At 39.2% G+C, this 10,834-nt stretch overlaps 1 protein-coding gene across 1 annotated transcript; it reads left to right on the forward strand.

Annotated features, from left to right (window-relative positions):
• The first annotated feature begins 5,883 nt into the window (after positions 1-5,883).
• Positions 5,884-7,077, forward strand: LOC125316510 (L-ascorbate oxidase homolog). Its single transcript, XM_048284879.1, has 2 exons — positions 5,884-6,231; positions 6,578-7,077. The coding sequence occupies exons 1-2, from the start codon at positions 6,085-6,087 to the stop codon at positions 6,689-6,691; spliced, it is 261 nt and encodes an 86-aa protein (XP_048140836.1). The 5' UTR covers positions 5,884-6,084; the 3' UTR covers positions 6,692-7,077.
• Positions 7,078-10,834: the final 3,757 nt, after the last annotated feature.

Genomic DNA, 10,834 nt, shown 5'->3' on the forward strand with positions numbered 1-10,834 from the left:
GGTTGATTGGAAATTTAGGATTTTATGTTCTAGCGAAAAATTAATGTTTAAAATAGTTTTATGAAATTATCCACGAAGCCGTAGCATTCTCTTCCATGTGTGACCTACCATTGGGCCTGCTTTATTTCTGTTGTTTCAATGGCGGAGCTTGTATAAAAACACTGACAGAATAATGGCTTAATAAAAATGATTGTTTTCTTAACTTTATTTTGGTACACCAACAAATATTTCTACATTTTCTAGATGTATTCTTAGCAGAAAAACAAAAAGAAAAAAAAGGCTCCATCATTTCGTGAAGAAAATTCACTGTATTTCAAATAACAGACGAACCTAGGCAAGGATTTTGGGCCCCACATAAGATTCGGCCCCCCGATAGATAAGTCATGTAAATCTTTTTCTATTCATTGTCTAATTAGTGAATGAGAATGACAGGTGTTTCAGCTAAATTTTATATAAAAAAAAAAAAAACTTTCACGACGCATGTATGTATCTAGTTACGGATACGAATTTATTTGATATTCTCTATACTCAATGTATAACAACTGAGCGAGCGTGCACAAACACACATAAATAACTTGGGTGGGGGAGGATGCCTCGGACGGATTGCCAAGTTATCAATCCGAAGAGACAAGGACCATTGGATTGTGTATATGAGTCAATCTCCATGATTGGATCATGAGACGAGGATCGATATCCATCAAGATGTACCTCCATCATCGGATTAGTTGGACAATGATTGAATCTCTCTATCATTAGATTGTAAGGATGGCGTGAATCTCCACCATTAGATTGGTAGGCGAGATCAATAGGTGGATAGATCTCCACCATTAGATGAGATGTGCGATCAATGGTTAGAATTAGAGGGACTCTTGTATAAATAAGGAAGTCCTCCCTCATTTGTTTACTTTGATATATCCCATTCGGATCATCTGTCCAAAAACTTTCATCCTCTACACCAATATATGTGTAGGCCGCGAAACTAGTTGTTCAAAATAGTAAGATCATTATCAATCACATATCATAGATCATTAAGATCATTATCAATCACGTATTATAGATATCTTCATCTTGTCTTATCAATCACATATTATAGGTATGTTCATCTTGTCTATATGTTGCATGCATAAATCATCAAATTCACTAAAAAGTTGAAGCGCTGTTTGAAGGAACACATCCACTTCGTATATAAGAGAGACTTGTTCGTCATGCAAACTCTTCTCTCTTTTTGAAAAAAAGGAGAAGATATTTAGGAATTACTCCACATGTTATCCATTGTTTCTACTGTAATTTCAACCCCGATCAATCTGCCTCTACAAGTTTCATCGTAAACTCAAATATGCCAACTCAAAGGTAACATTATGCACGAATAGGCTCGGACAAACGACCCGGATTATCTAATTATGAATTGGGATTCTAAAAGACAAGAAACCACGATAAAAAGAGTCCGCTAAAAGACAAGTACCTATTTTCATATTCTGTCGATGTAGAACAATTATTGTACCACGTAGATAACCAACAACAATCGTCGCCACGAAAACTATGAACAAGGCTGTCGATGGGATACTCAGTTGCACTAAGGAAGCACAATAAAATCTTGATAGGCTCCCGTCCAACCGAGATGGCGCCACAAGACTACTCTTGTCTTCAATTGTTGGTGTTGCTGGAGCTTTGTTCTATTCTAAGCTTGAGTTGATGTTTTGTTCCGAGAGTATCCCGCATACTTGGATGCAATGAGGAACTAGGCAGTGATCGCTCAATCTTAGCCCGCCGAGCGTTAGCCAGGTGATTCATACTAATAGCAGGCCAAGCTATTAGCTTGTATCACTCGCAACCTTCAGACACCATCCTAATATCTTGAAATGGGAAATAACAAATCCCACAATCAATCCAGCCACAAATACCACGTGCACTACTAAGCATACCTAGATAGAATTTTTGTCTGAGCTTGTAGCAACAATGAGTAAACATCAAGGTGGGTAATATGTAGGTACATGACCTTACTCGCTTTGTCCTCTATTTCAACTTGTTCTTTCTATAATACATTGTCCTTGTTTTAAATCAATTCAGCCACGATGATATATGTCCTTTGCCCTTTCTATCTGCGGGACATTTTTAACCATCTTTATCTTCAATATGTCTATTACGACTTCTTTAGATTCCGTGAGACTAAAATTTAAGATCATCAAATCAAGTTGAAAATTAGTCCAAAAACTATGCCTATATCGGACAACACAAGGGCAGATAATCTAAATCAGCAACCAATTTATATTGGTAGAAATCACAAACTTAAATTTTGTCTAAGACAAAAATACGAAAGTAGATAAACATATCATAGGGACAGTTCATCATCTTCTTCAAAGCATCGAGAACACACCAAACAGAATCACATCATAAATTGATGCATCAAGCATGGAAAGATACACTTGACCATCAATCCATCTATGTTGATGACTAAACTTCCACCATTGACTGCATCCTGTCGCCCCACCATATTGCTGCCAGAAATAGGTGCCCTCCCCTCATTTGTATCATCCAATTTTCGAGCAATAGAATACATTCTCTTCAGAGCATCTTTCTCTAAACATTTATCTCTAAACCAATGTGTATAGGATTGAGAACATTATAACTAGTTTAACAGAATAAGAGCTTTGATAAATCATATCCCATTTGAGACCTTGACCAATTTGAAAGATCATTTGATGTGGTTGAAATAATTGAAAACATAATACTTTTTTCAAACAACGAAAATTACGTATACAGTAATTTAGATGTAATTTTCCTCGTCTCATTAAAAAAAATCATAACCTAATGGGATCGATAGAAATTATTTGATTTGTAACAACATCACACTTTACTAGTGGAAACTCTAACTCGACATGGCAAAGGAAATCAATCTTTCACCTTTGCAGTCATATATGCAACCTCTCCCAAAAAAGAAAAAGAGCTATACAAAAAATTTAAGGGTTTAGGCTCTTTTTCCAATGGATTTTAATATAAACCATTGTGAATTTTCATAGAAAAAGTGCAAAGACAGACTACCGCATAGCAAAACTTGTGAAGAGATTACATTAAGTTTGTCCATAGCAATGCTCTTAAGAGATTTTGACATTTCCACATTAGCAACAATATTGTTGTTGACACCTGATTTTCAATCAGTCTTTTTTAGAAAATTAATAGAAAATAAAAAAATTCACAAAAATAAAAAATCAACTTTGAAACCCTTGGTGAAGTATAAGGAGCCGTTTTTTTTTTTTTACAAAAAAAAATAGTTTTTTCCAAATTTTTCTGAGTTTTTTTAAATTTCTTTTCATTTGAAAATAGCCGAAAATAAAAGAAAAATAACAAATGAGGTTGGAAAAATAAAAAAAATAATTAAAAATTTTATTTTAATTGCATTTTAGCCACTTTAGTTCTCATAAATTTGATTGGGTCGTAGACTTTCTAAATCATGGATTTTCATGCCTTAATCGAACAAAAAAATTGAACTTTTTTCAATATTTTTTTCCCTCACTTCGAGTCAATTGGCTACATTTGATCCAGAGACCTTGATTTCACTTTGGTCGAATTAATTCCACATTTGCGGTGCATTCGAATTTTTGCGATATTTTAGACCCAATTTGGAGTTTTGATGGATAATCTCTCAAAAACCTATTGTAGGCATGTCAGGACAAAAAGTATGAGCTGGCCTAAAGAGGATACAGCTGTGAAAAGGAGTTGGGGCTCTGTTTTTTTTTTTGGTCCGAGGGGCTCTGTTCTCTTGGCTGGTTTTAAGGGAGCAAAAGACCAAAAAGAAGAAAAGCAAAAAATGGGGGAAGTCTCGGTCAAAAGAGAGTCAACGTTTTGAGAAAAAGCAAGGAGCTCGTACGCACCGCTGTGAAAAGCAGTTAGGGGTTAAATAGCATCAACACTGACACACGATATGCGACTTGATATGACACGATATGTCTGGCACGTCGTTTTTGAAAAATAAAAATTTCCGACACGTTGGTGACGCGTTATATATGCATGATATGTTATTATTTTTATAATTTATTTTATAAAATGGAGAATTTGCAAAAGGAGTTCTTATAATAAAAAGAAAGCTCATACCATAGATATTTTCATAATTTGATCCAATCAGCCTATAAAAATAAATAAATAATGAATTAAAAAAAATTCTTAATATGTGGCTGCACTCTTCCCCTCCTCTTTCACGTCTCCTCCCCTTCTCTCTTTACTTTTTTTCGAAAAAATATCTGACACTCGCCTCCGCCCCCCTCTCTCCTGTCTGTCTCCCCCTCTTCTCTCTCTTTGCTTTTTGAAAAAATCACCAAAAGAACATCTCACATGTTTCATCTCTCTCTTCTCTTCGTTCCCCCCCATCCTCCTTTCTGCTTCTTGAAAACATCTCACACCCCTCTCTCACTCCTCTCTGCCTCACGAAGCCGACTCCAACGTCTGCCACCGTGGTTTTTGCTGCTCACCTCTCCTCTGACCCTGTCTCGCTCTGTCCTCCTGCTCGTTTGCTCTCTGCTCCCTCGCACACGAAAGCTGTTCCCCGCTCGGACGCTCGCCGCGCGTCGCCGGCTCCCTCCCTCATCCCTCTCATGGCCCGAGGTGCTCTTTCCCCCTTCCCCCACCGATCTCTGCCCTTCGGATCTGCCTTTCCCGCCCTCCTTCTTCACGACTCGCGTGTCCCCGGAGTCTCGCCGGTGTTGACTACGTGTCGGACCTCCGACACGCGTTGACCGCATGTGAAACGCGTGTCAGAACGTGTCGGCAATCCTGGTTAACAGGCCGATTCCGAGCTCAAACCGACCCGTGGCCATATCTAATTACAAGACACCAAGATCGCATGGATCTCCCGTTCCCCGAGGTCGCACCGAATGAATTCCTCTTATATATATAATTAATAACCCCAGCATAAAGAAAATCTAAGAAAGCCATTGCATCTTAAATCTAGGTAGGCCTTATGTCTTCATTTATTTTTTCCGCTCTTTCACGTGAAGGGTGGTGAAGCAATTACATTCTTCTTTTCAGCCAAAAAAAAAAAAAAAAGAAAAGAATTTGCTGTTCAACACTTATTATTTATAACATATCCTAGTCCTTGCACATGCGTATGTCCTGATAAGCCGACTCCGAAAAGAATGCGCAAACACGTAATGTTTTCTCCAAGAACTTACCAGTGGAACAAGGTGAAGCTGGCTAGAGCTAACCAATTTTGTTTTCGTTAGGATCACATGCACAAAATATAGGGTAAAAGTGAGAAAAAGAAATCGAGATACAAAAGTTTATCTCGATTCGCTCTTAAATTATAGTCCAAACTAGCAGTATAATATGGATCCTAACTATAAAAACCCTTTGGCCGACAGGAGGCGTTGCCTTCTACGACTCCCGCCAGCGGAGTGGACTTCATACCTTCTTATGGATAGGGAATATGATCCGTGTCTCAATCGGTGGAGTAGTTAATCATAGAGCAAAGAAGTATGTAAAAGAAAGGGAATGGGCATGATTGATAGCAATGTCTCGGTATGCAGGATCTCAAAGCCCGTGAAAATGACAAGAACCAGCGGTGGCCCATGACTCTTGAAGTCGAACGCCATGATTTGACTTTTTTCCCTTCCTCTTTGGGGTAATCAAAATTAACACCGTTAATCTTGGCATGAGCCTACCTAATGTTTCCCAGAAATATTCTTCCATTGATCCAGTGTCAATGATAATAGAACAGAGCGTAGTGTACTTACCACTTTCCATGTGCATGGTCCATGGTTGATGGTCATGCGTTATGTACGTCGCATCTTCTCTGTCTCTGTGTCTGCGTGTGACAGCTCATGTCATGCTGCATCTCTGTCTGCCTCTCGGGCTCACGTACAAACATGACATCTACTCTAGAGTACACCAATAAATAGACAGGGAATGGAGGGAGAGAGACAGAGAGACAAACCCAGCTAATTTTCTTCCCCCTGGTTCACTCGACTCGAGCAATGCCACAGCCATAAACACTTGACCTCAAAGAACTTGCAGACATTGTTGGAGAAGTCAAGCTCCGAAGTCCAAAAGCATTCACTCAGCGTGGAAGAGAATAGGGAACGAGAACGAGAGAGGATGGGAGATTGCACTTGCTGGGTTCTCAGATCTCTCATCATCTGTGTACTGTTTCTTCTTCAAGGAGCAAATGGGGATAACCCATACAGGTTCTTGACATGGAAGGTCACTTATGGCGACATTTACCCTCTTGGTGTTAAGCAACAGGTACTCATTTTCAACATTCCGAGGGGCAACATTTTCTTATGGAATGTGATGTTTGCAGCTTTTGAGACGTAAAGGTCGATTCTTTCTTCATTTCTTTCCTTCTCTTGTGGTCTTGGCAAGAAAGTTTCTTTTTGTTGGACAATGCTGAATGAATATGCAGTCAAATTTGTAGACGGACTGGACTACATTTGGGATTCTTGTAGCTTTTGAGACAATCAAGTAGTTTTCCTTTTGTTAATTTCCTCCCTTGGTCTGTTCTGCTGAAAAGAAGAAAGCTTTTACTTGTTCTTTCGTATTATGCTTGAATTTGTTGAAGAACTGGACTGAAAGTGTTGGATTGGCGCAGGGCATTTTGATCAATGGGCAATTTCCAGGGCCCCAAATCGATGCGGTCACTAATGACAACTTGATCATCAGTGTCTACAACTACTTGAAGGAGCCATTCCTGATTTCTTGGTAATAAATCTGTTGCTTCTGTGGAAATCTCGCTCTGTCTTCTTTTGTGTTCCCTTTCTGTGTTTTCCCTGGTCGTTGCTCTGTTTTCTTAGGTTAATCTGAGCATGCAGGAGAAAGAGTGTGAAATAGTATAATTTCCTTTTTCTGGTTTCTTTTTTGCTCACAGAGAGAGACCATCAACTTCAAGAATGGCTGAGATTTTACTTTCCTTTTGCTAGATTAATCTTAGAAAGTATCATGTTTAGCTTAAAATCGGGCTTTTCCTTTCCCTTTTCTCAGTTATTACTGGAAGATCGAGCTTCTTTCTCTGCACACCAACTGCCCTGTGGGAACTACTCTGTTTTAGATGTAACGGGAACTGGATCTGTCACATCTGTGGTTTCTACTTTCTTCATCAATTTCTCAACGTTTTGATATTATTCTTTCCTTGTTTCTCTCTTCTTCTTTTTTTTCAACTGGTTACGTCTAAAATGCAAGCTGGCATTATTAGTGAGTTCTCCATCAGTCATCAATGCACTTGTGGGTAGTGTTTGATATTCTATTATCCTTATCATCATGTTGATGCCATGGACCTCTTCTCATTATATGGGGGCCAAAAGTTAATGCTTTGCCTCTTTCTTTCTTCATTTGTCTCACTGAGTATAAGGGGTGTGTAAAAGGATGAGTATAAGGGGTGTGTAAAAGGATCGGAGCCGACCGAACCGGACCGAAGGGGAATCGGTCCGGTTCCAGGTTCCAAAACGTTAGAATCGGTGACGGGCAGTCTGGTTCCGGTTCCAGGTTGGAGCAGCCCAGATCTTGAATATGTGCATATGTGTGTGTTGGCGCGCTAATCTCTGGGTTTGAATTAGAAGAGTGAATGTTTGACTGATTTTGTTGATTGTTGTTTTCAATCTCCGAGAACACTAGTTTAGTAGAGCTAGGATTCGTTGACTGTTAGCAACAGTCTGAGAAGCAATTAAATACGTGGATTATTCTGTCTGTCCAACTGGCTTATTTTAGTGAATCTGACTAACCGCATGTGGGGCGTCTAGATCCAGACATGTGAGCTGTGCATCTACTTATGCACACAACCGCGCAGAAACACCCACACCCACAACCAGACACAGGAATTTAATCATACATTCAGCTGTCAAATGCAGGACGTCTACAGTTGGGAGTGAAGGTCATCTAGTGTGTGGGATTAAGATATTATGTAAAGATGCTTATAATCATACATTCAGCTGTCAAATGCAGGACGTCTAAAGAGAACTGAGAGAGAGTCTGGTCTTTGAGCGCAGAGAGCAGAAGTGGAAACAGCAGGCGAGTTCCAAGAGGAGGGGGGTGTGAAGTCCTGAGGCTGAAGGCTGAAGTTCCAAGGCGAAGGGGGTCTCGGTGGTCTTCAAGAGAGGAGCAGACGAGGGACCAGAGGGGTTTTTCAAAACGGCAGAAAACGTGAGCAAAAGGGGAGATCCGGGGAGATTTGACTGAAAACGCGTGGCCGAACCTCCGCCGAACGCTTTGACAGCTCCGCCGACTTATGGCCTTCAACGGATGGCTGCTGATGGACCAAGCTGTTCAGGTAAACCCCCTAGACCTCTTTGATGCTTTGAGATGACAGTAAAACGTAAGGCGAACGATGAAAACCGCAAGATGGGGAGTCGCCGGCATTAGTTGGTTTCGCCAGAGTTGTGGGCGGCGTTGGGGAGTCCGGCGATGGTTGTGACTGGTCGGCGGTAAAGTGTCGGCAGTGATCCGGCGATGGTCGAATTTGATGGCCGGTGATGTCCATCAGATCTGGGGGAGAAAGAAGACTCACAAGAAAATGGTGCGGCAAATAAAAAATAGAATGAGGGAAAAGTTTAAAAAATCAAAAGAATAAAAATGGAAAAAAAAACGTGGGTCAAGGAAAAGGTTAGATTGGAAGGGCGCGTTCTTTGATTCTTGCATTTGGGGTCTGCTTTGATTTTGGGTCCGAGAAGTGGGCTCGAATAGGCTTATTGGGCTTTAGATTTGATTGGGGGGTTTTGTTAAGAGATGGGCCTTTTTCTTTTAGATTTTTATTCGGCCTTCAAGCCTTTTCCTAGCTGGCGGCCTTAGATGGGTTGGGCTTAGAAGCCCAACCCGAATAACTATTTTCATAGAATATTATAAAAATAAAAATAATAATATCACCAAAAAATTTTGGAAAAAAATTTCTAAAGAATCCCGACAAATTTCAAACAATCAAAAAATGGGAAATTGCTAATTTGACTTGTTTCTCCAGTTTTGGATTTTAAAACCCGTAGAAATGATGATTTGCCCTTCTTGGGCAAATTTCCCTATTTGAACTCGAACTTTGATTGAACATTATCTAAGCCTTTGAGGCTTTACTAAGGTCATTTAATGCGATTTATTCCTATCATTGACTTTTTAATTGCGCACATTATATGCCTTGATTGTGATTGATAGCCCAAATTTGCTCGCACGAATACATTTAGAAAAAACACTCAATTCCAAGATCGAAAGGGCGTTGGTGAAAACACTAGCGTAACCAAATCCTCAAACCTTTAATTTCTAGTTTCGTAGAATCGAATGACATCTTTCGATCGCTCGATAAGATTTTTGATTTACCTTCTCCAAAAATCGATGGTGACTCCTTTTTGCATTAAAGCATACACATGCCACTCGATCACATTAATATCGAATTCGATATATTCCCCCCGCAATTTGGTATGGGCCTGAAAGGGCTCGAGCTAAGCCCCTCTTTAAGGCTTAGTAATCAATTAGCTTGATTTTCGAGATCGGGCCGCGGTATTAGTTAAAATTGCATGGTATTTTATTGACTATTTTAATTGAATACCTAATCTCTAGGTGGTTTGCCAAAATCAGATTTTTATGAATCTAAAATCACTAGAGCCAAGATGTTTAATCGGTCTCTTATCTCATTATCTTGGAAAATATCGGAGATGAATATGGCACATATTGAACATTCTTCGTTGTGCAATATTGGTGGGAGTTGAAAGACTAATGTTAGCAAAAAGAAACACAATGCATTGGTATAGATGAAATAGTACATTGATTATTCTAAGTTGTGTACATCTTTGCTTGGGACAATGTCTCCCTCAATGAAATTCTTTCAAGAAAAAGATCTCACGGAATGCCTTTCTTTCCACAAAATTGAAACACTTATAACTTCTTTTATGATCATATATGCTGAATGGGCATTGTATAGTGTCTAAAACCATTCTCGATAATATGATTGTCTTATGCTAAAGATGCATGTTTCACATATCTTGCATTCGAAAAAATATTGTTGAAGGAAAAGAGTTATTATGGAAGCTTTGTAGCAAAGATTTGGCTTCAAAAATGCTGATCGTCCCCTTGTGGAAATCATTACAAGTCTAACATATTTGATGGAATCCATCTAATCAATCATGTAATTCCGCACACATTAGACCCAAACAAACTAGTTTTCGTTGTTGCATTTCTATAAAAATACTCCCGAAGAGTTGTATTTGATTGAGAAGAAACATTAAATATATAGAAACTTTAGGAAGCAAGGAGGCCGAGTAGAGCTTTTCACACATCATCCATAAAAAAAAAAGAACATAGCAAATTGGCCCAACAACACTAGTATTAGCTGAATATAGTTGTAGAAAAAAAACAAAGGAAGATTCTATCTTACTGTAATATTTATAGCCAAAGGGCATTAGCCCACCGAATACTATACAGATGAATGCCGCTAGCATGATTATTTTCCATGGGAAATCGTATGTAAATTTCGATAAATTCTTCTCCAAATCACATGGCCTTGCAAGAAGTGATATTTTTTTTTCAAGTGGGTTATCAACATGGTTGTTATTTGGTATTGGAGTTCTAGGGGACAGTAGCCTCATTATTAGCATGAACAGCAGAAGTTTTCTAATTCTGGTTGCCGAAGGACTTGGAGTTCCAATGGGCAAATCATCGATCAATGTCCCGACTTCCGCACATAAAGCATATTATTTTTTAATTAAGAGCTTTGCCACCTTATCAATATTTCTTACCTTGCAATTAGAAATATAAATTCGGGTCCCCAATACAATGGCAAATCCCACCACTAGCCCAAAGCCAAGCCACGCAACCCATTCGCTCGAAACATGTACTTGAAATAATAAACTGCCTAGAGTGTAAACCATTGCATACA

This window comes from Rhodamnia argentea, chromosome 9 (assembly GCF_020921035.1).
Source record: "Rhodamnia argentea isolate NSW1041297 chromosome 9, ASM2092103v1, whole genome shotgun sequence".
Lineage (NCBI taxonomy): Eukaryota > Viridiplantae > Streptophyta > Magnoliopsida > Myrtales > Myrtaceae > Rhodamnia > Rhodamnia argentea.

Excerpts from the sequence above, each read along its gene's own strand:
- LOC125316510 (XM_048284879.1), top strand. The coding sequence starts at position 6,085 with ATGGGAGATTGCACTTGCTGGGTTCTCAGATCTCTCATCATCTGTGTA. Across the intron at positions 6,232-6,577 it reads CTCTTGGTGTTAAGCAACAG|GGCATTTTGATCAATGGGCA; the intron begins GTACTCATTTTC and ends GGATTGGCGCAG.